The sequence below is a fragment of the Aspergillus stella-maris genome, assembly GCF_047715825.1.
Source record: "Aspergillus stella-maris strain CBS 113639 unplaced genomic scaffold BDV14scaffold_11, whole genome shotgun sequence".
Taxonomy (NCBI): domain Eukaryota; kingdom Fungi; phylum Ascomycota; class Eurotiomycetes; order Eurotiales; family Aspergillaceae; genus Aspergillus; species Aspergillus stella-maris.
In genome coordinates, this window is record NW_027396805.1 from 146614 (window position 1) to 171501 (window position 24888).

The 24888-nt window shown below is 51.1% G+C and overlaps 9 protein-coding genes across 9 annotated transcripts; 6 read left to right on the forward strand and 3 right to left on the reverse strand.

Moving 5' to 3' along the window:
- Positions 1–5: 5 nt before the first annotated feature.
- Positions 6–2159, reverse strand: BDV14DRAFT_168509 (uncharacterized protein). The gene is made up of 3 exons (XM_073767863.1): positions 1743–2159; positions 1341–1678; positions 6–1286 (listed from the first exon to the last, which is right to left on the reverse strand). The coding sequence occupies exons 1-3, from the start codon at positions 1843–1845 to the stop codon at positions 99–101; spliced, it is 1629 nt and encodes a 542-aa protein (XP_073630819.1). The 5' UTR covers positions 1846–2159; the 3' UTR covers positions 6–98.
- A 244-nt stretch (positions 2160–2403) lies between these two features.
- BDV14DRAFT_168510 (MCM DNA helicase complex subunit MCM6) lies at positions 2404–5564 on the forward strand. The gene is made up of 2 exons (XM_073767864.1): positions 2404–4146; positions 4194–5564. Exons 1-2 carry the CDS (start codon positions 2510–2512, stop codon positions 5425–5427), a joined length of 2871 nt encoding a protein of 956 aa, XP_073630820.1. The 5' UTR covers positions 2404–2509; the 3' UTR covers positions 5428–5564.
- A 222-nt stretch (positions 5565–5786) lies between these two features.
- Positions 5787–7012, forward strand: BDV14DRAFT_197499 (alpha/beta fold hydrolase; the record flags this gene model as incomplete). Its single annotated transcript, XM_073772708.1, has 3 exons — positions 5787–6659; positions 6809–6855; positions 6949–7012. The coding sequence occupies 3 exons, from the start codon at positions 5787–5789 to the stop codon at positions 7010–7012; spliced, it is 984 nt and encodes a 327-aa protein (XP_073630821.1).
- Positions 7013–7642: 630 nt separating this feature from the next.
- Positions 7643–8692, reverse strand: BDV14DRAFT_13939 (putative ubiquitin conjugating enzyme (UbcC)). Its single transcript, XM_073766306.1, has 2 exons — positions 8254–8692; positions 7643–8198 (listed from the first exon to the last, which is right to left on the reverse strand). The coding sequence occupies exons 1-2, from the start codon at positions 8444–8446 to the stop codon at positions 7726–7728; spliced, it is 666 nt and encodes a 221-aa protein (XP_073630822.1). The 5' UTR covers positions 8447–8692; the 3' UTR covers positions 7643–7725.
- Positions 8693–9792: 1100 nt separating this feature from the next.
- Positions 9793–14967, forward strand: BDV14DRAFT_13973 (putative ABC bile acid transporter). The gene is made up of 2 exons (XM_073766315.1): positions 9793–9999; positions 10055–14967. The coding sequence occupies exons 1-2, from the start codon at positions 9935–9937 to the stop codon at positions 14940–14942; spliced, it is 4953 nt and encodes a 1650-aa protein (XP_073630823.1). The 5' UTR covers positions 9793–9934; the 3' UTR covers positions 14943–14967.
- A 223-nt stretch (positions 14968–15190) lies between these two features.
- BDV14DRAFT_168513 (uncharacterized protein) lies at positions 15191–15675 on the forward strand. Its single transcript, XM_073767865.1, has one exon. The coding sequence runs from the start codon at positions 15441–15443 to the stop codon at positions 15594–15596; it is 156 nt and encodes a 51-aa protein (XP_073630824.1). The 5' UTR covers positions 15191–15440; the 3' UTR covers positions 15597–15675.
- Positions 15676–15899: 224 nt separating this feature from the next.
- BDV14DRAFT_188032 (uncharacterized protein) lies at positions 15900–17146 on the forward strand (the record flags this gene model as incomplete). The annotated part of the gene is made up of 5 exons (XM_073771018.1): positions 15900–15990; positions 16251–16372; positions 16452–16638; positions 16736–16977; positions 17120–17146. 5 exons carry the CDS (start codon positions 15900–15902, stop codon positions 17144–17146), a joined length of 669 nt encoding a protein of 222 aa, XP_073630825.1.
- Positions 17147–17629: 483 nt separating this feature from the next.
- On the forward strand, positions 17630–17936 carry BDV14DRAFT_168514 (uncharacterized protein). The gene has a single exon (XM_073767866.1). The coding sequence runs from the start codon at positions 17645–17647 to the stop codon at positions 17828–17830; it is 186 nt and encodes a 61-aa protein (XP_073630826.1). The 5' UTR covers positions 17630–17644; the 3' UTR covers positions 17831–17936.
- Positions 17937–19740: 1804 nt separating this feature from the next.
- BDV14DRAFT_13999 (uncharacterized protein) lies at positions 19741–22416 on the reverse strand. Its single transcript, XM_073766322.1, has one exon. It carries the CDS (start codon positions 22048–22050, stop codon positions 19819–19821), a length of 2232 nt encoding a protein of 743 aa, XP_073630827.1. The 5' UTR covers positions 22051–22416; the 3' UTR covers positions 19741–19818.
- Between the last annotated feature and the right edge of the window lie 2472 nt (positions 22417–24888).

Here is a 24888-nt window from a genome sequence, read left to right on the forward strand (position 1 = left end):
AGCAAGCAGACAATGGCATTGTTGGTATGTATTCTGATTGGTCGGCCGTGGGTATCAATCCTAGCTATCGTACAGAAATGTATATAGACATGTCTATTTCAAAAAACCTCCTCGACCTTCGACGTCGCGAGCAATTCTTTCTCAAAGGTGTCGACACCACGCAGCGGCTTGGTCATCATCAGGAAACTAAATAATGTCTCGTTATAGTGAAACTGTAAATCTGGTCGTAGCCGTTTATGTATCTTGAGCAACTCCCCCGTGGACCAGCCCCGTTCAGAGTCTTTCAGGTCTATGTCGCAGTTTTCTTCGAGTAGATACCATATAAAGCTCTCACAGGCTGGGTATCTATCTAATTCATGCTGTTTGACGATGTTTTGCAAGTAGGTAAGAAAGCGCGCCGTTTTGTTCGGGGAATCTTGAAAGTCCCAGAGTGCGGCGGTGATGTAGATAAGGGAGGCGGAGCGGGTGATTTCTTGTGTCGGGACATCGCGGACGACGTACATGCGGTTTTCGAGAGGAACGCGGGAGGGGCGGGGCCCGCTGGAGAGGAGAGGGAAGAGTGGGCTTTCCATCTGGAAGGCTGTGCGTCGTTGAGGGGCGGATAGTAGGAATTTCTCATTGTTATGTGCGTGCATTAATCCTTCGGCTGCGCGGAGAAAAGTGACAAGCCATTCTTGACCGTCTTCCCAGCGTACTGGGGCTTGTGGTGGAGGAGGCATCATGACATATCGGATGTAGTGCAGAAAGACCTCAGCAAGTCGATTGCTGCGAGGTCGTGTGCGTGTGCGAAGAATCTGGACCGCAGTTTCCTCGTAGTCTCGAGCTTTATCTTTGCAGCCGAATCGATCTTCTTGTAGGGCCAGGCCTCCGAATGCCATTGCCAGGCTGTCGCTGTCCATTCTCACCAAGCCTTTTGCAGCATCTTCGGCTCCCCTAGTCGCTTGGGTCAGGTGGTATTCAACCTCCCTGGCATTGCTGTTGTTGTATAACTGCGACTTCCACCGGGCGCAGTATAACAATATAACCGCCTGGAATGTCAACGGGTGATTCATCGCAGTTTTAAAGGCGCAATCCTTAATATGCTTGTTCTGACCCGACCAGTAGGTGAGTCTATTCGTCCAGTAGTCTGCGAGTTCCCTTTCGGCAGGGCCATTCATAGGTAGACTATCGAAAGGGTCTTTTCTCGATGCGCTAAGGAGAGTCTTGGGTGACGGCATAGGAGGGGTTGCGGATGCGACGGGCGTGGGCGTGGGTGTTTGCCTTGAAAACTGGTCTCTTGAACTGGGCTGGAATTGACGCCCAGTTAGCGCTGAATATAAACAAACATCAACTTGACCTACGGAGCTTAAGATGGGTGTATGTCCTCCTCGGCGCGGAGATGGTACGATGTCGAGGGGTCCGCTCTCCGCCCTCTCCGGCAGCTCCGCCTGCGTCTGCTCCCAGGGGGGATATGGGAAGAAGCCATTCGCCTTTCTGTCGCTTCCGCTGCGGGTATGTTTCTGCTGTCGCTTTTTTTCTTGGACATGATGTCGCATTACGTGAGCGCGCTTCTCACGGGAGGACGAATTCGAGTCGACAAAATAGAACGCCTGGCTCTTCGGACCCTTTGACGTCTCATCGTTGGAGGATCGCTTATGACGCTTGAGGCGCAGGTTCTGGAGATCTTCGCTAGCGCTCCCTGAAGGGAAGACATGTTAGGAAACTTGAATTGACGAGACAACGAGAGAGCAGCATAATAGTACACGGAGACCAACGGCGAAGGTGAGATTCAGAGAAAGTGGCACGTGGTGCACTGACAGTCTCAGTTTGAATGGGATCGGCCGAAAGGGACCTGTCGGCGGCCATGATGCGGGGGGGACGCGGATGCAATTGACAGAGGGAGGAAGGCTGAACGGGGCGAAGGGCCGTCAAGACTTCATATTTGGAGACCCCCAGGCCGAGAGGGACCAGAGGAGTGAGATTGAGAGAGAACTGCAGAATCGACTAGTAGTAGACTAGGGGAGTTTGACTTGAGGGATGCAGGCGCTTCGCTTATCTGGCGTTGCATTCCAGCAGGGCGCCCTTTCGCACTCCGCCCAGGGACAAGACCGACAGCAGTAGCGCTGGCCTGACGAGTCGACGAGTGGGGGAGGGGGGGAGCTGGATTCGACAGCTCAGAGGCCTTTGAGTCGCAAACAATTCGCACTTGGATCATTGGCTGGTTTGTGACGACTGGGGGGGTCTTTGCGACCTCGCGATCGCTCTGACCTTCGCTGCTGTTGGCCTGTTTGGGCCTAGTGCAAGGGGCCGTGCACCTGACCCGCCTTAGTCAGAAACCACTTAACGCGTCGGCCGGGTTAACTTATCCCCGACGCGTTCGTGTCGCGTCGAGAAATATTGATTCCTGTTCTGTCAACATGCGGCACCACTACTACTGTCCACACTGAGATACCCACGTCGTTCTGTCTGACGTTGTCAACTCGCTCTTTTGAATTCATTCGTTTGAATTGCCATCTGGCCTACGGCCAACATGTCCTCCCTCTTCGATGCCGTCCTCCAGTCCGAGCTGGGCTCAACTGCCGGCTCACGAGACGACCGAGACAACCTGCCCAGCAGCTCGCGCCCACAGCCAATGTCCGAGAGCGTTGCTCCTATGAGTGATGCCAATGCCTTTCCTGATGATCAAGTTGCAGAGACCACCCGGTCAACAACAAATCGTTTGCGCAACCCATACGTCCCTGGCCCGCCCCCTGTGGTAGACTTGGCGGGTGAAAAGGTACAGCAGGCCTTTGAAGAACTGCTAGAGAGCTACCAGGAGGAAGCCGCCCCGACATCACACCCGCCACCATCGTCAGCACCCATGAACGACAAGTACTATGTTGCTCAGATCCATGGAATGGCCAAGTGGGAGTTGTCAACATTATATGTCGACTTCACACACCTCACCTCCTTAGATAACCCCATTCTCGCCGATGCGATCGCGAATCAATACTACCGATTCCAACCCTTCCTGGTCAAGGCACTACACAACCTCATCGCCAAATATGAACCTGAATACTTTATTTCACATCGCCAAGCCACGAGCAGTGTCTCGTCCCAGGCTGGCACTTCCATGATGGCCGGCAACTCCAGCGTGTCCGATGACCCCAAGCTGGCTCGCACAATTCGCGAAAAGACCCGTCACCAACAAACCGACAAGCTTTTTTCGCTCGCCTTCTACAACCTACCACTTGTGTCCAGGCTGCGACAACTCCGGACGCAACAAATCGGAAAGCTTCTCTCTGTGTCGGGTACAGTCACCCGCACATCTGAAATTCGCCCAGAATTGTCGCTTGGAACATTCATTTGCGAGGCCTGCCGAACAGTCGTCTCCAACGTCGAACAAACTTTCCGATACACCGAGCCCACAGTCTGCCCGAATCGGACATGTCAGAACCGTCTCGGATGGCGCCTAGACATCGGCAAGAGTACGTTCGTTGATTGGCAGAAGGTCAAGCTGCAGGAATCTTCTCACGAGATTCCAACCGGTAGCATGCCTCGAACTATGGATGTAATTCTTCGTGGTGAGATGGTCGATCGTGTCAAGGCTGGTGAACGTTCTGTTTTCACTGGTACGCTCATTGTCATTCCCGATGTCAGCCAGTTGGGACTGCCAGGTGTTCGTCCTGAGGCTGTACGAGACAACAGTGCTTTCCGCAGTGCTGATGCTGGTGGTGGTGGAGTTAGCGGTCTTAAGGCTCTTGGTGTGAGAGACCTTACCTACCGCCTCGCCTTCCTGTCTTGCATGGTGACTCCCGACACAACAACCCCCGGTCAACAATCAAACCAACAGCTCAGCGGCCAATCCAACAGAATCCTGGGATCACTGAACCAGAATCCTGATCCGGAGCCCAATGACGACAAGGCTCAGGAGGCGTTCCTCCAGAGTCTGAGCCCGTCAGAAGTCCAAGATTTGAAGAGCATGGTACACTCCGAGTACATCTACTCTCGATTGGTAGACTCGATCGCACCTATGATCTACGGCCACCGACAGATCAAGAAGGGTCTGCTTCTGCAACTTGTTGGAGGTGTTGCTAAACAAACACAGCAAGAAAGCCTACAGCTTCGTGGTGACATTAACATCTGCATCGTTGGTGATCCATCAACGAGCAAGAGTCAATTCCTCAAGTAAGTCCCAAAGCCTCCATTGACTACTCATATGCTAACCATAATAGGTACATCTGCTCTCTCCACCCCCGCGCTGTCTACACCAGTGGTAAAGCTTCCTCCGCCGCTGGTTTGACAGCGTCAGTGGTCAAGGACGCCGAAACCGGAGAGTTCACCATCGAAGCCGGAGCTCTCATGTTAGCCAACGGCGGCGGTATCTGCGCCATTGACGAGTTCGACAAGATGGACATCAGCGACCAAGTCGCCATCCACGAAGCAATGGAACAACAAACTATCTCCATCGCCAAAGCCGGTATCCACACAACCCTCAACGCCCGCGCCTCTATTCTCGCCGCCGCTAACCCCATCGGCGGCCGCTACGACCCCAGGACTACCCTCCGTGGAAACCTGAACTTCAGCGCGCCCATCATGTCTCGTTTCGATCTGTTCTTTGTTATCCGTGATGAGCCTAATGATGAAGTCGACCGTAACCTAGCTGATCACATCGTCAACGTCCACATGAACCGTGATGAGGCTGTCGAGCCTGAATTCAGCACCGAACAGCTACAGCGGTACATCCGCTTCGCGCGCACATTCCGCCCCGTCTTCAGGGACGAGGCCAAGACTCTTCTTGTCGAAAAGTACAAGGAGCTACGTGCAAACGATGCACAAGGCGGGATGGGCCGATCCTCATACCGCATTACAGTCCGTCAATTGGAGTCTCTTATCCGTCTTTCCGAGGCCATCGCCAAGGTCAACTGCGTCGAGGAAGTCGTCCCCAAGTTCGTCCGCGAAGCCTACGACCTCCTCCGCCAGTCTATTGTCACCGTCGAAAAGGACGACGTCGAAGTCGACGATGACGAGGATGCCGCTGGGGCCGAAGACGACGACGAGATGCTCGACCGCGATCGTGACGGCGATAGCCCCATGCGCGAGGAGCCCGAGCCCGCCGCTGCAGCTGAACCCGCCCAGCGCGCCAAGACAAAGATCACATACGACAAGTACATGAAGATCCTGAACCTGGTCGTTCGTCGGATCCGCGAGGACGAGGCACAGGCCGGTGAGGGTGTTGAGCAAGAGGATCTCCTTGTTTGGTACCTCGAGCAGATCGAGTCCGAGCTTAACAATGAAGAGGATCTCCAGCGGGAACGCAGTCTCGCGAACAAGGTCCTCAAGCGCATGGTTAAGGATAATATCCTTATGCCTATTCATGGCGAGGGACTTGTCGATGAGAGCTCTGATGCGTCGACGGAACGCACGATCTATGTCTTGCATCCTAACTGTGCTATTGACGAGGAGTAATTTATGGATACCTAGGTAGATATTATATTGGGGCTGGCTGGGTTGCATGGAGTCGGTTGGAGCGGTGTTTTGTCTTTACGAGTGATGATATTCTTTTTGATTTAGTAATCTATATTACGTTCGGTTATAGAGTAAAGAATTATGTTGCTTCCATATATCGCATTCGCTCATCTGCACCCCTCGGGCTCCCGCTGCCATCAGCCGCAACCTACTATGTACACCCCGGTGCGTATATCGTTTAAGGCCAACAACCCCCGGAACTCCGAGCGGCAGCCATAATAAAACACCAAGACCCCCTCAGCCTCACGATATCTCCACTCCATCACTTCCATATCTCCCCGAATAAACCTCAACTTACAATGTTACTAGACCTCCTCTTCATCCTAATCCTCACCGGCTCCCTCTGCACCGGCACAATGGCCGCGCATGCCACACCATCAGCCCCAGCACCAGCTCAAAGTCCAGAGAACTATACATATACACCACCGTGGCTTACCCTCCCTCCAACACCCGTTCTCCCCGCTTCAAAATACGAAGGGTACGCGCAGGTTAATAATGTCTCGCTTTGGTATGGGCTTTACGGGGCTCCCTTACAAACACCCACAAGTACAGATACAACCACTACCAACTCCCCAATCGTCCTCCTCCACGGCGGCAGGATCTCGTCCCGGTGGTACGGCCACTTAATTCACTCTCTAGCCGACTCCCCATCTCACAGCGTCATTGCCATCGATACGCGGGGACACGGCCGCTCAACAGATGACCCTTCGCAACCCCTCTCATACACGCAATTCGCGAACGACGTAATAAGCCTACTCGATTCCCTCTCCATTCCCAAAGGGAGCTTTATAGGCTGGAGCGACGGCGCAATCACTGCTCTGTTACTTGCAATGGATTACCCCGAGAGAGTCGATAGAATCATTTCCTACGGCGCGAATTATGCACCTGATCAAGTTAATGAAGCTTCATTGTCGAATCTCCCATTCGGTGAAGAATTAGTTGAACGGGAAATAGCCGAGTACGAGGAATTAAACCCGGAGCCGGATTCGGATTGGGAATTGTTCAGTGCCAGGGTTGGGGACATGCAAGCTGTTGAACCTAACTGGACTGAGAGGGATTTTGCGAAAATCCCGAGTTTTGGTGAGCATCCTGACGCGCCGATGGTATTGATTGCGGCGGGGGACCATGAGGAGGCGATATATCATTGGGTTCCTAGAGAAGTATTTCACATGGTGAGTGGCCCTTCATATTTATTTCTTATACCTATCTCTTCTGTGAATGGCGGTGGTGGCTATTGGACACAGGGGAGAAGTTAGGGCTTTCCCGATGGCATACTAGCATCGATAGTAGGTATGGTAGGTTGTTGCTGACGGGAATATAGATACCGAACTCGCAGCTTGCGATTTTACCGGGGATGAGCCACTTCGGGTACGTTATTCTGGTTCTTGACTCATTCTGTTTTCCGAGTTGTGTGCGAGGGTATTCACTAACTCGAGACTTAATTCTCTCGAAACGATCCAGGCCTCTCCAAGACCCAGAGACATTCGCGGCGACAGTCATTTCATTCCTAAATAAGCCGAGATAGGCCCTAATAATAAGGATCAATGGCTGTATCTCCATTCTACGTGTATGCAATGGGAGTTTCAATTTTCGTTCATGTTGCAGCGTTGGCGCGGTAATCATGTTCAATTATCTGGTGTATATATAGTAACGTGACTTGTGAAGTTTCCTCTGCAAGATTTAGCCTGCTCCGTAACCATGTTTCGATTGGGTTTCCATGGGGCTAGGGCGGGCGGATTCATCCCCGGCCGGCGAAAAGTGAGGCTATTGTCTCAGCTTGTTTTGGGCTGCGGCATTTGAAGCAAGTATTGCACGGACCAAGGTACGAATAGGAAGGTGTCGAATTGCCGAGTGAGGAAGTATGGAAGAAGCTTGACGGGCTAGAGAAACAGTGGTCTATGAAACTCAATTGCGTGATTTCTTTTCCGGAGAAAGCCTATATAAACTCAAATGCATGTGGGAAGTCAATTGTGAATGCGGGGGCAATGCAGTGCTGTCCATCTAAAAACGCGAAACGAAATGCAAAGGTTGGATATCATAACAGGACAAATGAAATAAACAATGTAAAATAAATGTAAATAAGCCGTGCGCCATGCTATGCCAGTGTACGAAACGAACTAAAAACCTGAAACCCCCGCGTCATTGTCAGTCGTGAAGCCCGAAGTCCAGCTTCGTCTGTCGAGTTTCCAGAGGGACACTGGTTGTTCTCCTTGCCTTTCCCTGCGATATTGAGAGCTCTCATTCATCATCACTCCCTGACTCCTGGTCGAAAGAGTCCGAGTCGATCTCCTCCTGGTCACTTCCGCTCCCAGCGAACATGTCGCTGTCGGCATCGCTCTCAGCCCAGAAATCCGGGTCTTCCTTGACCTCAAACTCCGGCGGTTTTGTGCTCTCGTGCGTCGGCATCTCGAATCCCTCTGGAATATCGGCCTTGGAAGCCTCCACGCACTTTCGTACTTTTTCCTCGTATTGTACTGGATCCTTGCGGAGGAGCACGCCCGCGTCGACGTTCGCGGGAGACGACACTTCCGCGTCGTCGAGGAGGGACACGATGGATATAAGAACCGACTCGACGCGTTGGGCGGGCGACCAGCGCTCGGAGGCAAGCTCACCAGACATTATATCTTCGCCGGGGGCGTGGAGGATGGAGATGCAGAGTTTGCCGTCAATGTAGATGTTTGGGTGGAAGAGCGGGCGTTTGAAGCGGAATTCTAGACGCGTTGTGTGAGTGTTGTCTAAACCATGATCGCGAGGGACTGAATATACCTGGAGGCGAGTAGGGGTAGTTCGAGGGGAACTTCATGGCGGCCTTGAAATAGCCGCCGTAGAACATCGAGTCCGGGTTCAGTACGATAAGCCCGATTTCCCAGTTGAAGATGTTGTTCTCCTTCAGCTCGAGGTTCACCCAAGGCTCCTTCGAAAGAGCCTTGAACTCGTTCATGAGAATGCGTTCGGCCATGGTGACGGTGGCGCTGTGGTGTGGAAGTCGTGAGAAGTGACAAAGGGAGGAGATTGTCGCTAGGGCGAGGGACTCAACGGGGCTTAAGTAGGCGCGGAGGACAATGCCGGAAAGGAGGCAGTCGAGCAAAGGATTGTCGCGTAAAAGATGGGTGAAAAGTGATGACAAAGAGAAACAGGAAGAGGAGAAAAAGCAAAGGAGCAGCGGCTAAAGAGTTTCAGGTGAGAGGCTCTTGGAGTAGTCGGGAGTTGTAAAGGAAGAAGTTGACTGACGCCATTCAGTGTCTTGATTTGTGGCGAGACGCCGATAGCGGAACCTTCCGGGTGGCGCTGAGAACATCGACTGACTACCTTGGGGGCATGACCACGGAGCATGTTACCAAGAGTTATTCTACAAAATACAGAGTACGACAGGCTTCAGGTTATTTCAAACTACCCTGCAAAAGAGCGAAAAGGCGGGGAGCCGTTAGTGGGGTGCTGCATCTCAAGATATATATATCCATGTCTAGTCTAGATCTGCTGGTCTACATATCAATCGCCGAGAGATGAGCTCAGAGATATCAATTTAACCGATTTGACCACCAGTTGTGTCACGAGCAGCTGCAGCTGCAGATGCACAGACAACCAGCTTGATTACCCCCGACTCCTAGCAGCATCCTGGCTCCTGGCTCCTTGACCGCGTTTCCTTATCAGTCGGGCGGAGACTGGAGAGGCGGGATAAAGCGCTGCACTGCAGAGCCGACATCCGAGATGAGTCAAGAAATTCGAGTGGAGGATCCAGGCCTTAGCCCAGGCGTATCCTAGGATCCTTTCCACAACAGTCGTGCTTGACGGTAGGAGGCTGGGAGTTCGTATTGGGTGCTGCCGATAGCGCTATAGCGCTCTGGGGCGGTCATGCTATGCATGGGCGTAGTCAAGTAGCACAACTGCTGAGGCCCGTGAGAGGGGATTGACTCACAGGAACAACAGTGGTGCGCCTTGCGCAAGAACTCCGCAGATAGACGCAAAGAATGACTCCATCGATAGTATGGTAGTATCAGGCCTGGACGGAGACTGGAAAAGGTTAGAGAAGAAGAGAACTGTGGGCGGTGACGGCCCACATGGAGAGGCCCACTGGAAGTCTTAGTAACGTTCCGTCTCAGACGCCTTCCGCAGTTCCAACTTCCTCCGTCATCTCTTTCTCCCTCTGCTCCCTTCCCTTTCATTTCCCGGCTTTTGTCAATTGTTTGCGTCTGGCGCTTTCACGGTCCATTGTTGCCTGAAGCTAAAGCTGCCGCTATTTATTCCGTATTCTCTTTATTCTCTTCTCTCGGTCTTGCCATGTTTCCGCCCCTCGTTGTGAGCTTGGCTACGATCTAGAACGCGGATTTCGCTATACTGAAAAAGTCTGTCCTCGCCTCTATTCCTCCTGGCTGCGCGTGCCGTTCGGAGCTGGAGAGAGGCGGGTTTCGCTCTCCTTTCGCGGATTCCATCGTGAACTGCGTTCGTCATGATTCCGCAATGCGCCGGCCCCATCTGGGCTGTCGATGATCTTTCCCGTTGTTTCCAGCGCCGGTATGCTCTTATCTGATCCTCCCGGGAGGGGTCAAGCTAACAGCCCTCTTCCTAGGTATCTGCAAGAGATCCTGCCGCTGACCGCATGCGCTCTCTCGCTTTTACTCATTATCACCCGCCTTGCGTATCATTACCTCTTTGCCCGCAAAAGCCTTTCTTATCAACTCGTACCGAGCGACGAAGCCGCGGCCGCGCAAAATGCAGGAAGGGCGGAGGAGGACCTCGAAGACGAGTCGGATCCGATGCTAGTCAAAGCCGCGCGACTCGAGCTCCCCCACTTGAAGGTCGATCGTCCTCGAGGTGAAACCACTTTCGTTGTTTTGGAAGCCGCAGCGCTCATTGGACAAATTGTTGTATTCGTGCTGGTTCTGAAGTCGGATGCTTGGGGCTACGATGGCCGTCTTCCGGCTGTCGCTAGGCTTGTATCATGGAGTTACTTGTTGTTCCTGGTTCTCGTCCGGCTGCTCTTCTCGGTTCGCCAAATCCACCCTTCGACTCGCCTCTGGAACCACACCACTACCCTTTACGGATTACAATGGCTGTTCACTATTGGCGTCTTTCGATCCGCCATCATTTACCCGGTCTCGAAACGTGGAATGACATACTCTGCGGTCGAATTCTCTCTTTCTAGCTTCCTTCTGCTGCTCTCCGTGAGCACTCGTCGAGGTAACAAGCCAGTTCTCGTTCCTCAGGAGGATGGGTTGGAGCCAGCGCGACACCCGGTCGCAAGCTTGCTTTCTTTGGCGACGTTCTCCTGGTTGGACCCCCTCATTCTCAAGGGATATAGACAATCGTTGGAATTGGAAGATGTCTGGAACTTGACCACCTCGCAAAAAGCTTCCACAGTCTTGGAGGATTTCCGCTGCAGACAGTACAAAGGTCCTTTGGTAGTGAAGCTGTTACGTTATTTTGCTGGTACTATCTTGCTCCAGGGCTTGTGGACCATCTTTTCGAACTTATTCACATACATTCCCACTCTTCTCCTTAAAGCAATCTTGGAGTACGTCGAAGATCCACGATCGACCACGCCTAATGCCGCATGGCTGTACGCTGTACTGCTGTTTGTCTCCGCCGCTACTCAGGGCGTGGCCGATGGACAGTCCCTCTGGATTGGCCGCCGAATGGGCGTGAAGCTTAGGGCTATCATCATTGGTGAAATCTATGCTAAAGCGCTGAGACGCAAGGCTGGTCCGTCTATTGATGCACCCAAGAAGCAACCCGAGGAAAAGACACCCGAGAGAGGAATCAAGAGAATGCTCACCTTCGGCCGTAAGAAGAAGCCTGCCAATGACGCAGAGAACGACCCGTCCAAGAAGAAAGAAGAGAAGGACGGGGAATCGTCGGCCAACATTGGAACTATCATCAACCTTATGGCCATTGACTCTTTTAAAGTCAGTGAAGTCGGTGCTTATCTGCATTTCTTGTGGGCTAGTGTGCCTACTCAGATTATCATTGCCGTTACGCTCCTTTACAGACTGCTTGGATTCAGCTCGTTCGCCGGTATCATCATCATGGTTCTCATGCTTCCGATCAACCTGATCATCGCCAAGAAGTTCTCCCAACTTCAAAAGCAGATTCTTAAGGGGACCGACGCGCGTATTCACTCGACCAACGAAATTCTCCAGAACATCCGAATCATCAAGTACTTTGCTTGGGAGGAACGGTTCGAGGACATTGTCAACGAGAAGCGTAAAGCTGAGCTTCGGGCGTTACGTTTCCGCTACATTCTTTGGTCGACTGCCGCTACGGTCTGGTACGGAACGCCAATTCTGATCACTTTTGCTTCGTTCTTCCTCTACACTGTGGTTGAAGGCAAGAGGTTGACTCCGTCGATCGCGTTCCCCGCGCTTTCCATGTTTTCTCTCCTCCGCATTCCTCTAGACCAGCTGGCCGACATGGTGGCTCACGTTCAAGAGTCCAAGGTTTCGCTTGATCGTGTCGACGAGTATCTTAATGAGCCCGAGACCGACAAATACACACAGCTCGCCGATGAGGACACTTCTGAACCACGGATTGCCTTGGAGAAGGCTACTTTGTCCTGGGGCACCGGCAAGAAGGGTGGTGATCAAGATGAAACGTTCAAGCTCATTGACATCGACATTGAATTCTTGATTGGAAAGTTGAACATCATCGCCGGTCAAACGGGCTCTGGAAAGACTTCTCTCTTGATGGCGTTACTCGGAGAAATGAAACTTTTGCAAGGAAACGTTCACCTTCCTGGTGGTACCGCTAACCGCGCCGAGCTGCCCGTTGATCCTCGCACCGGCCTTATTGAGAGTGTTGCCTACTGTGCGCAGGAAGCTTGGCTCGTTAATGACACGATCAAGGAGAACATTACTTTTGCTTCGCCATTCGACCAACGCCGCTACGATGCCGTTATCAAGGCCTGTGCTTTGGAACGTGACTTGGAAATCCTTGATGCCGGCGATGAGACTTTGGTAGGAGAAAAGGGTATTGGTTTGTCTGGTGGACAGAAGCAAAGAATTTCTCTTGCTCGTGCTATCTACAGCAAGGCCCGCCACCTGCTACTTGATGACTGCTTGAGTGCCGTCGACTCTCACTCTGCGAAACACATCTTCCGCCAGGCATTGAGCGGTCCCCTGATGCTTAACCGAACTTGTATCCTCGTCACTCACAACATCGCCTTGACCGCACCGTACGCGGACTTCATCGTTGCCATCGAGAACGGCAAGGTTAGCTTCAAGGGCCACCCTGACGAGCCCGGAGCTTCAAAGGCTCTTGGCGCAGAACTCGCCAAATCCCGCCCTGGCTCTCATGCCAGCTCCACCCCTTCTCGATCCCGCCGACCTTCAGACACTGAAAACGATACCCACGAACAGCACACCAATGGCACAGCCAATGGAGCCCCCGGCAAGCCGCCCAAGAAGACCGCCACATCCAAGTCAAAGTTGACAGAGAGCAAGGCTGTTGGTAGTATCAAGTGGCCAATTATCAAGATGTATCTTCTGTCAATGGGTCCCTGGTACTACTGGATTGTTGCCGCTCTTGTCTTTACTCTCCAGCAACTCGGATCTGTGTCGACAAACATCTGGATTCGCCAGTGGGCAAACTCATACAGCACCGACAAGGTCGACATTGACAACGAAGGAACATATGCTGCGATGGCCAATTTCAAGCTCCCCTCGTTCAATGCCCTTACCGTTCCTCGTACCTCTGGTCTGCATCACCAGATCGGTACACAGACTGTCGAGTCTGACAACAACGTCAATGTCATCTACTACTTGAGTGTCTATGCCCTGCTTGGAGTTTTGTACATTGTCATTTCTGCCACTCGTGAAGGTGTCTTGTTCTGGGGTTCCTTGCATGCTTCCACCCACATTCACAAGCGTCTGCTTAAGAAGGTGATGCATGCCAAGTTCAAGTTCTTCGACTCGACGCCTCTTGGTCAACTGATGAACCGGTTCTCTAAGGATGTTGAGGCTGTCGACCAGGAAGTTGCGCCCGTCGCCATTGGTATGCTCCATAGTTTGGCTTCTGTCATCATGATTGTCATTTTGATCTCGATCATCACTCCTGGATTCTTGGTCGCCGCTGTCTTCATTACCATGGTCTACTTTGCTCTGGGTGCTATCTACTTGAATGCATCACGTGACATGAAGCGACTGGAGTCGGTGCAACGCAGTCCCCTGTATCAGCAGTTTGGCGAAACGCTCAACGGAATTGTCACCATTCGGGCGTATGGCGATGGACCCAGGTTCATCATTGACAACCACCAGCGCATCAACTCGTACAACAGACCTCACATCTACCTGTGGGCTGCTAACCGATGGCTGGCTTTCCGTGTTGACATCACTGGTGCTCTTGTTTCTTTCTTGACGGCTACATTTATCCTGTCCAATATTGGAAGAATCGACGCCGGTGCCGCTGGTCTTTCTCTTACTTACGCCGTGACATTTACCGAGAACGTTCTGTGGCTTGTTCGTCTCTACTCCGAAGTGCAGCAGAGCATGAACTCTGTTGAGCGTGTCAAGGAGTATCTCGAGGTCGAACAAGAGGCGCCTCCAGTCATTGAAGACTCTCGCCCCCCTGCCAACTGGCCCACTCGTGGTGAGGTCAAGTTCTCCAACTACTCCACCCGCTACCGCCCTGACCTCGACCCTGTCCTCCACCAAGTGTCTTTCACCGTGCAGTCTGGCGAGAAGGTCGGTATCGTTGGTCGCACCGGCGCTGGAAAGAGTTCTCTTGCACTCGCACTCTTCCGCGGTCTGGAAGCGGAAACCGGAAAGATCAACATTGACGGCGTGGACATTGGCAGCCTTGGCTTGAAGGACCTGCGTGAAGCAATTACTATTGTTCCTCAAGACCCGACTCTCTTTACGGGAACCCTCAGAAGCAACTTGGATCCGTTCGGTCACTTTACTGACGAGCAGATCTTCACAGCTCTTCGACGCGTGCACCTGATTGGTTCAGGAGCTTCCGGTACTGCAACCCCTGTAACGCCTCTCGTCGAGCAAGGTTCGCCGTCAGAAAGCAACCTCACCGCTAGCGGCATCTTCGATAACAAGAATATCTTCCACAACCTCGAGAGTCCGGTCTCGGAATCTGGGTCTAACCTCTCGCAAGGCCAACGGCAACTCCTTTGTCTGGCCCGTGCTCTTCTCAAGAACCCCAAGGTTCTCATGATGGACGAAGCCACGGCGTCGATTGACTACAACACCGATGGCAAGATCCAGGAGACTCTCCGCGAGCTGCGCGACAACACTATCATCACCATCGCGCACCGTCTTCAAACCATTATTGACTACGACAAGGTTCTTGTCCTCGACCACGGCCGAGTTGTCGAGTTTGATCACCCCTGGACACTCGTCAACAATGAAGACGGCCTCTTCCGGAGTATGTGCGAGAACAGCGGAAACTTTGAGACCCTGCTGGACCTGGCCAAGAAGGCCTGGCAGCAGAAGCGTCTTGTCGACGACTCTTAGACTCGTCTAATAACGTAATTATACATACATGTGCTATCATTAGGGAAGCGCTATCTGTACCTAGCATGATTTGCCGTCAAAAGTTTGGTACATACATTTTGGTTTGGGGATACATCGGCGTTTGTTGGCTTGTACTTACTTTCGTTGTTTAATGAATTTTTAGACTGCTTTACCTATTAACCCTAACGTAGTTTCCTAGATGCAGCGTCAAAGGAATTAGCGCAGTCAAAAGTACTTAAAACTCCTCTCTTTGTTCCTGACTACCATCCACCACTCAACCTCAACATTCGTTGAACGCTCCAACGGGCCCGAAACGATGACATACGTATTCAGCGGCCCGTAAGTCCGCAATTGATTAGCCCAGAACATACCGAAAACTAACAACTGAAATAGCCCCGGCGCCCTATCAATAACCCTCGGCCTCCCATTCCTCCTATACACATTCGCACTCGCCTGCAACGATCACTCCGGGTGTCAGATCCCCTCGCTTACCGAGCCATGAGACAGCTAACGTGGAGCAATATCAAAGAGGATACTGGCCTCGTTGATTTGAAGCTGGATGATTTCTTTGAGTGGAGAGTGCTGGGTGTAAGCTTGGGTTATTATGGCTGGGGACTGGTTCTTGGCCGGGTTATTTCGGGGGAGGAGGGCTGAGGTGTGAAGTTGGTTAGGTCTGGGAAGAGACTGGGGTGTAAATTTAATGGTAGTCAGCCCTACTTATAGCTATATAGCTATGGTCTTTACATTACAAAACAAAGGTGATTAGAATCGAAGCCAATATAAATGGTTACATACCATACAGCATTCTCAGTCAGCGTAGTTGCGCTCTTTATCCGTGTGATGGGGACATACGCTCAGGGTCCGGAGTTTGTTGTCTGGAGGTATATAGACGAAAACTATATTCAGCTTCTATCGGCGAATATCCTCCTTTCAGCGCTTTTGAGTGTGTGTTTATACATGCATAGCTTCAGCATCTCCTCGCCATCAACCGAATCCAACAAGAACAAGCACAAGGACAAACAGAAGGAGAACCACAAAGAATCTCTCCGTGAGATTGCCTGCGGCGGAAATACAGAGAATATAATCTACGACTTCTTCATTGGCCGCGAACTAAACCCGCGCATTTCCCTCACCCTACTAGGCGAAATCGATATCAAGACATACTGCGAGATGGCACCAGGCCTAAGCCTCTGGCTTCTTCTTGACTTGTTCTTCCTACTGAAATAATTTCGGCTTTATGGGTTCGTGAGCGATAATATTGTCCTCGTTACAGCTGTGCATAACAAAGGGTAGCTGTCATTTTTTTAGGCTCAACATGCGCCAGCTCCGCCAGCACCTGGGGTATCTCCGTCGAAACACTCCAGCAGCTGAATCCAGGAATCACATGTCCTGATCTCGACACCAGCCAGTTGTACTGCGTGATTGGCACGGTGACTAAGGACCCAGGCACGACGCTTACCACGACAACGTCCTCCACCATCTCAAGCATGGACTACAACCTCGACCAAGACGACAACTACAACTACAACAACTACCACCGAGACCGCCCCTAGCAACTCCCCTACCATGCCAGGTATAGCAGAGAACTGCGACTCCTTCTACATGGTTTCCTCGGGGGGCCAGTGCGGGACTATTGCCAGCGCGCATGGGATCATAGTTACCCAGCTGCAGAGCTGGAATAGTGAGATTAACAACTGTACCTCCCCACCATCTACCAAGCCCTCATGCGTATTCCATAAGTACTAACTCTATTTCTCTTTCTTTGGATATAAACTGCACAAACCTCTGGGCAGACTACTATATCTGCGTGCCCGTGCCCGGCGCAACAACAAGAAGCGGAGGATCCGCCTCTGAACCCACAGACAGCGGTCCCAGTCCGCAGATGCCAGGGATTGTGGATAGCCGTGTCAAGTATTATTTGATTGAAGATGGTGAGAGCTGCTGGTCGATTTATACCAAGGCTGGAATTATGTTGGCGCAGTTTCGGCAGTGGAATATGGTGATTGATGCCGGGTGTACAAACCTGTGGTTGGGGGTATTATGTTTGTGTTGGTGTTTAGACTTGATCATATATTAAGGAGTAAGATGAAGGTTCGGCGAGGTTTGGGAGATTGGGAAGGGATCTTGCTCTGGGATTCTGGGGTTTAAAATGTTACATGTTTTCCAATGCTATATAGGCTAGCCAAGATATCTGGGGAAGTTAGAGAAGCCATATCCCTGACATCATGTACGTTACAGCCCAATCACCTCGCAGATAAAGTAAATGGCTTTCCAAATTTGTTCTTCTGGGATTTCTTTGGGCATCTACATTCTCTTTATTATATTTATTATTTTGAAAGGCGTTCCCATCACAAATTTGCCTCTATCTCCTCCCTAACTCTCGTCCATCCATCCTCCTTTACATCCTGAAAGTCCATTACCCTATTCTCGCCCCCAACCCAGTTCTGTGTCGAGCGCCAATCCTGTCCAACAGCAGTCTCAGGCCTCCACCTAACCACCCCTCTAGCTTCCTTTGTTAAAGTTCCCTCCAACGCATCCGCAATGAAACCTCCAATACTCGGCATCTGCATCGCTCCATTCCCGGATCCTCCAACCGCCACAAGCAATGACTTATATTCCAGGTGCTGATCAATTAAAAATGCGCGATCCGGTGTATCAGCGTCACAGCAGATACGCGCGAAGAAAAACGGCCGATTCGCGAGATGCGGCATTGTATCTCTCAAAAAGTCCCTTGCTCGTGCTTTAGCTTGCAGAGGAATCTGGTATTTCGCAAAGGGGATACTTCTCTCGCCTGGTTTGTGATAGGGGTCTGGGATGAGATTGTAGTACCCTGGATGTTCATTACAACCGCCTGCCGCGCTCGAGATCATGACCCGCGACGGTCCTAATACTGTTAGGAAGCCAGATCACTGTCAGCCAATCGACCAGTGATGGCGCAGCTAACGTGTGTCTAGGCTGCGGCATAACCGCAGCCGCGGCTATAGGATTGATAACCATCACCGCAAATTTAAGGTTAACCGCGGTCACCACGGTTATAGCTTAGCTATAACCATAACCTCACCGCAAAGCATGGTAATCAGAATCTCATAACCATCACCTCACCGCGCGGTTATGGTGATGGTTAACCGCGGCTAACCCGCGGTTATGCCGCAGCCTACGTGTGACGACAATGGAATGATGACCGGACCAGAGGTCATCCAGGTCACGTGTGCGCTAAGGCTAGGACTAGACTAGTGTTATACTTGGTAGTTTAAGGGAGCTTATCCTGGCTGCTTTAATACAACATCCTATGTCACGGTGCCAGCTTAGAGCCTCATTCCGGGCACGATGCTCGAAATGAAGATCGCCAGATTCTGCCTGTATTAACCGCCTGCCTAGACCCTCATTCCAGGCACAGTGCCCGGGATGAGTATCGCGGGATTCTGCCTGTTCTGACCACCGGTTGGCCGTTACTTCCTGAAATCCGATGTTGATCCTGTTCCTGACCTCTGAGCAACGTCTTGTGATACGAATCTGTGAGATCATGTGATCACTAGCGGCGTGGCCGCGAGTTACTCCAACCCCCTGAGGATTCGACCCCTCCATGTAAGAGAGAGATCGAAGACACATCGTCAAGAAGAGTCTATCGAAGCAATAGAATTGACCCCTATTGTTAAAGGCATCCGCTCCTTAGTAGGCTACGTGCGTGTAGTCGATACAGACGTCATATTCTGCCCTCTCCGGAGGTATAAGTAGTCAATCTCTGCTCCGCTCCCTCGCCTTTGCTCCCAGTTGCTCCCCTTTGTAGGCCTTTGTCACTATTGTTATTATTTGCTCCCCATTATTTCTTACTCTGCTTTCCAGCAGCCTACTCTATATCACGAAAACATCACGAAATCACACCATCTATAATCATCCAGAAGCTGGATTAAAGAAGCTCGTTCCTCGCACAATTCAGATGTGAAAATTAATCCCAACAAACTTTGATCAGTAATTGGATATGGAGTCCTCGAACCGTTCTTAAGCCTGCGCGCCGAGAGGTCTTACCCATCATGGAGACCTCGTCTTCCTATTAAAGATACCTGTAGAGAGTAACCACGCAAAGTATAAGGGAAGAAGCAGAAGTTCGATGAAGGGGCGAGAAGTTGGCGAGATGTTAGTGAGATATCAGCGAGAGGCCAGCGAGAAGTCCGTAAGAAGCTAGCGAGAATTTATCGAGAAGTCACCAGGAAGTCACCAGGAAGTCGGGGAGACAAATCAGGTGGTGGTTTCGATAAAATAAATGGTCATAAGACTAACGGGGTCATAGTAATATGGATAAACGGCCGAGTGGATCTTGCATCTGCCGGGGGTGCCAGTTGATGGTCCGCTGCCTATGCTGGTCGTACGACCGCAGTCTGGCGACCGGCTGGGTCGGGGGCTTAAGGTTTGGCGTGCCTGATACTACACCCCAAGACCTACGTACTTAGTCTTCTACTCGGGTCATCAGAATCTGGACCTGCCTCTGCAGTCAACGGCTTCAGCCCGTACAACCTAGGTGTTCAAACCACCAGCCCAAGCCCGTCTTTGACCTAGAACCCCAGGCGGGCCTCTCCAAACAGCTTCAGACCTCATCGGCCGTGTGCCTTGCGTCGTCCGTCCTAGCATAGGGATAGGACTGAGTGCGAAGATTTTGTGGTGTAGTACCGGACACACCAAACCTTGCACACTAGACCCTGGAACACGTCTGAGGAAGGTCAGAAGCTGGATTGTTTCTTACTAAAAGCGAAGGACGAAATAATGGCGATGCGCAGGATACATCCAGATTAAATAAATACTACGGAGGATAGTAGGCCTAATTACCTCTAGCTAACGCGCGTTGAGTAATAGCAACATAAAAATATTCTAGCAGCCTCCCTCATAGAACGCGTAAATGTTTATCAACTCCTGACTCTATCCCACATATCCGTCTCTTTGCAGTCTGTTGCGTCTGTGAGACTGGCTGAGATCTCAAAGCAGAGCGGTGAAAGTCGATAATCAACGCCCGTCCAAGCTCTGCATTCCAAAGGATATTATCACACCGAAGATCTTCATGGATGATCCCCAGTGCTTTGATTTCCCTCTTCGATCTGCGAATCTCCTGACGAAGCCTTGACGATAGCTCCATCTTTGCTGTACTTTCGCCCCCCCAGCCCATAACAAGCATATGACGAATTTCTCCAGCCCCATGAAGAAAGTACATTTTCTTTAGGTCAATTGTTCCCAGAAATACAGGCACAGCAGACCCTTGCGCCTTCCGCAGAAGTTGGTATACATGTTTTTCGCGCGAGACTTCTTTCCATAGTCCTGACGTGGTTCCTTTTCCAATTACCGTATAGCCATATGTAGCACAAGTAAGTTTGAACGGGGCGCCATATGCTCCACAACTTCCAAGGGGTATGCACTGGTCAATGTTTTCATCCAATTGTGCTTTTAGTGAGTCCACTAAACCTTCTGTGGTAGTGGGATGTTGAAGATCATTGTGGCCCTGGCGATGGAGCAGCACGTTGGGGCAACACTTGTCTAGGATACCTCTAGTCTGCAGCCCAAGTAAACATCGCTGCGTGCAAAATTGCGCATCGCGACGTCGGGTCTGACTACCTTGATTGTTACTGGTTCCGTGTTGACGGGCCGCTCGTTGGGCTGAGGGCGAAGATGAGGATGTGACTTGGCTGAAACCCCGCTTCCGCCCCGTTGCGTTTGTATCGGAGCTGGATGAGTCTCGCGACCGCGAGCGGCGTTGCGTTGCCGGAGGTGCACAGCTCGCTTGAGAACTTGTGGTCACCCCACGGCCGCTTGCCGTTGACGAAACTGGCGGAGACGATGGCAGATATGCTGAACTGGATTCCGGGCTTGGGAACTCCAGGGCTGTGCTATCAGAGTGAGGAATGGCCTGTTGCCATTCGGCTTCGGGAATCTGAGAGTAAGTGTGGTTAAAACTGGTCTTCCAAACTCCAAGGTCTTTTCGTGCTGATCCACGCCATTCCTGGCTACGCGTAGGTGAGCGGAAGGCCAATAAACACAAACATAATGTTCTTGCAACGGAAGTCCTTAATAGTGGAGAAGTATGGTCAACGTCTGGGTCCAGTTCACTGTTGGGATCACAGAAGAAGTAGTAAAGCATGCTGGGATTATCCTGTGGAACACGGAGCAAGACTCGTGCGATCCCATTCGTCACGTAGGAATATTCAAGTCCTTCTTGGATCATGACATGATATTCCTGGACAACAGCAGAGCAGGCAAGCCGTTCTGCATTATATTTTAATTTCGCTTCTGGGCTTGTTGGGATTTTATTGGACTTGACCATGGCCTTCCACAAGTCCATTGGATGAAGTCCCATGCGAAGGGTTGCAACAGGAAGCTTGTGGGGTGGTTTATACTCTACACTTGTAATAACAGTGGGAACATTGCCGTCGACACGGTGGATACAGTACTGATCAGGTTTTGGGTCCGGTATACTTGACGGTTGGCTTGCAATCGCTTCAGTTTCGTTTAATGAATTTGTATGACTGCTGAACTGGAATCCATCGCCAAGACCAAACTCATCGCGAGCAGCCGGTATCTTGCACAACTCGGTAATGATATCACGAACATGGTCTTCCACGGCAAGCCGCTCATAGTGCCGGAGTTCTTCCTCGCTGCTAAGTGGTATGTCGATTCGTCGGCGTAGTCCTTCTAACTCAAGCAAAGGAGGAAAGAGTCGTGGCGGGTCCCCTGAGTCCAGAACAAAATACCTGCAGACTGACGTATATAATTGTGATAGTTGTGCTGGGCAGTTGTTCCAATATTCCAAGCGTGTCGGGCAGTATTTGCCGGTGGGAAGAGGTATTTGACCGGCAGTCGAGCGAGATGGTGTTTCGACTCTCAGCTGTCGGGAGAGCAAGTTGTGGGAATAGCGTATGAGTTCCATGAAAGTTGTCTGTCGGGTGCGCTCTTCTGCTTGCTCCCGTCTCTCCTTCTCTCGTTTTCCATCATCTTCTGCTTGCTTCTGTCTTTCCTCTGCCTGCTTCTGTCTCTCCTCTGCCTGCTTCTGTCTCTCCTCTGCCTGCTTCTGTCTCTCCTCTGCCTGCAGAAAGAGACTTTTGTAATCCGGGGTGCTGTTGTCGGCCATCAGTTTGTTGAAAGAGAAAGCAATAGCTTGAGATAATAGCGACGATTCCGACCAGTGGTCGAACCAGAAGGAAGGACGGGTGTCAACGGAGGACGAGCGTCAACAAACGACGGGCGTTGAAGGCGTTGAAGGGAAATCGAGGCCGTATACGATGACGACCGATATGGTAGCAAGATAGATGATAATGAAGATCAACGAATGACTGTATGAACGTAGTATTCAGTATAGAAGCTGATTCACTGTTTAATTGCGATGTTGTTGTTATCGTAGTCGGCAGTCGGCAGACTCTCATTGGGAAGTCGCCCTATTCCGGTCACGTGTTTCACCGCCTGACAGCGTCTTGTTGAGACTGCCCTCTGTTACCGCCTGCCAATAGTCTCTAACAGGAGGCTGATGTCAGCTGATCCCGACTCCAACATTTTCGGGAGATTCACATCACAGATCATGGGCCCACTTACTTGGAAGCGATGGACAATCCCCGCCAGTGCCTATGATGTCAGAGTTTAGTCCGGGAAGAGGTGCTATATAAGGCCTTGGCACTACTTGTCCAGGCCACTCCAACGCATGCCGGCTGCAAAGAAACAGATATTATTGAAGAGCACTATTTGATGAACGGACAAAGGAGCAGTTTGGCTTCTAACCGCTGAAAATCTCGAAAGTGTGGCCTCCGGAAGTGTGGCCCTTGGAGGCTAGAAATGTGCTGAAGGGTCATGTAGAGATATAGCTAGGAGTCTTATCTGTGTAGAGGAGAACTAGGGTACAATTGAAAGTTTGATGTGGCCTCCGACGGAACAATAGTAGTTCCGCCTCCGGGGCTCGTGGCCCTACCCCGGAGCCTCAGGCATTGGTTCTGCAAAGATAAGGCACGAAGAGCAGAAAGTAAATACTGGTGGGTAGTAAGTGTCTTTTTATACCTTGGCCGGGTACTTCTTCAACCTCAGATAAAATACTCCCTCTTATCATACCTTCCTCTATGCTAGGTATAGTCGTGCCCATGATCGGATCATAGCAGTACGTATGCTCGGCATAGGGTTGTCTATGCCCGTAGTCCCAATGGCGCCTAGCGTCATAGCCGGACTAAATTGTCATCGGATTTGTGGTTCTTCCGCTCCGATAAGGTGCGCTAGCGGCATCTTGGCGTCACGATTGGTCGTACGGTCCTGCTTCCTAACACACGACCGTCATGGGTCATGATCTCGAGTGCGGCGGGCGGCGGGGGACCACGGGCTTGACGGGCGTTGAGCTGGTTAGTTAGCAGGATTAATAAGTCATGGGTATTCTGCCCACATGCCAACCACTTGCCTATTAAAGTAAGTCTTGCCTTGTACAAAGTTATTTGTATATATAACCTTAAACTCTTTAAAATATCTTCATGCTTTAAATCCTATATATAAAGTACCAGATAGATTGATTCGAGTCTTCTGATAGGTTCGCCGTCTTATTAATATTGCTTGGCGTCGCTGGCGTAGGGCATGACATTAGTATAGTAGTTTCATGCATAACCTAAAGCATGCTTATTAAATTATAGTAGATATAAAGGCTTAGAGTTTGGGTTAATAGCAGCCAGGACTATAATTCCAAAGTCCCATTTGGTGGTGTCAAGGAAAGTAGTATTAGGCATGAGCTTGAGGAGGCTGGCCTTGAGGCTTATACACAGGTTAAGGCTGTGCATGTGAATATGGGGAATAAGCTATAGATTTATGGACGTTGTTATGTAAAATGAGCCAAACCTGGAACTGAATTAAGGATTTAGTAGAGGGCAACTAGTAACTTGGTGCCATGGAAATTAACGACAATTGTGTTGGGAGAAATGCGGCTGTATGCTAAATCCCCAATGGGTTTAAATAGAATGCATGGTTGTCGGGATTTTGCGACGCAGCGCCTGCGCCCAGCATCGAAGTAGTGCGTGATGACCAGTATTAGAAGATGACGAGGGGTAAGAAGGGTAAAAAAATACAGTGCAGGAACCGCCGAAACTGTATAAATTCGCATCTACGGAGTAGGTTAAGAGATTATACGGAACGGGTGTTGAGTACACCGTAGATCAGGTACGCAAGACAGTCGGTGAAGTACCTTACAGCTATTGAATGGTCGGTGTCAGAGGCGAAAGGTGATGGTCTGCGAATGATAATGACTTAGGCTAATATAATAAGATGTCCCTCTATAGATTTTCGACCAGGGTCGCGTGGTCACGTTTGACTCGCCTATTGACTCCCAGCGCCTCCAAGAACAGTAAATCGCAAGGCTGAAAGTGCAGGGATTCCGTAGACGCGTCATCCTCCTTCTGACCAGAAAAAAAGAAAACAAAAAAAAAGGACGACACAAAGGACGCAAGAAAGCAGTAGCAGAGAAAGATATGAAGGAAAACGGGATATGGGCCTAATTCTGGCGATGAGTTTTTTGGTGCGCCTTCAGGTGGTCTTTCCTACCAAACCGCCTGCCGCAGTGACAAGGAATCGCATTTGGGGCAATATGGACCGTCTTCAAATGGCGTATTAGGTCGCCTTCGCGAGCAAACAAGGTAGAGCTGCGGCAGCCTATCCACTTGCATTGGAGGACAGGGGCAGGCTTGTTGGACGGATCACTGCGAAGGAGGTTGTTAGACATCCTAGCACCATGGCGAGGTACAACTGTGTTTGCAAACGCAGAAGGCGCTTACTTACGCTAGTGGCTGGACAGAAGGCTGAATATCTGGGGGATCAGAAACCAACGGCGGCGACCAATCGGCGGGTTCCCGAAAAGACACTTGGAAAGAGTTCGAGTTCGCTAGGTTGTCGCCGGAAGATAGGAACGCAGCATTGACAGGGGCTTGGCCAGGTAAATCACTGGAGAACGCAG

Coding starts and splice junctions, on each gene's coding strand:
- BDV14DRAFT_168513 (XM_073767865.1), top strand. CDS start 15,441: ATGAGACAGCTAACGTGGAGCAATATCAAAGAGGATACTGGCCTCGTT.
- BDV14DRAFT_13999 (XM_073766322.1), bottom strand. CDS start 22,050: ATGGCCGACAACAGCACCCCGGATTACAAAAGTCTCTTTCTGCAGGCA.
- BDV14DRAFT_168514 (XM_073767866.1), top strand. CDS start 17,645: ATGCGGCATTGTATCTCTCAAAAAGTCCCTTGCTCGTGCTTTAGCTTG.
- BDV14DRAFT_168509 (XM_073767863.1), bottom strand. CDS start 1,845: ATGGCCGCCGACAGGTCCCTTTCGGCCGATCCCATTCAAACTGAGACT. Junction 1,679..1,742: donor CCTTCGCCGTTGGTCTCCGT/GTACTATTATGC, acceptor TCTTCCCTTCAG/GGAGCGCTAGCGAAGATCTC. Junction 1,287..1,340: donor ATACACCCATCTTAAGCTCC/GTAGGTCAAGTT, acceptor CGTCAATTCCAG/CCCAGTTCAAGAGACCAGTT.
- BDV14DRAFT_13939 (XM_073766306.1), bottom strand. CDS start 8,446: ATGGCCGAACGCATTCTCATGAACGAGTTCAAGGCTCTTTCGAAGGAG. Junction 8,199..8,253: donor CTACCCCTACTCGCCTCCAG/GTATATTCAGTC, acceptor CAACGCGTCTAG/AATTCCGCTTCAAACGCCCG.
- BDV14DRAFT_13973 (XM_073766315.1), top strand. CDS start 9,935: ATGATTCCGCAATGCGCCGGCCCCATCTGGGCTGTCGATGATCTTTCC. Junction 10,000..10,054: donor TCCCGTTGTTTCCAGCGCCG/GTATGCTCTTAT, acceptor CCCTCTTCCTAG/GTATCTGCAAGAGATCCTGC.
- BDV14DRAFT_168510 (XM_073767864.1), top strand. CDS start 2,510: ATGTCCTCCCTCTTCGATGCCGTCCTCCAGTCCGAGCTGGGCTCAACT. Junction 4,147..4,193: donor AGCAAGAGTCAATTCCTCAA/GTAAGTCCCAAA, acceptor TAACCATAATAG/GTACATCTGCTCTCTCCACC.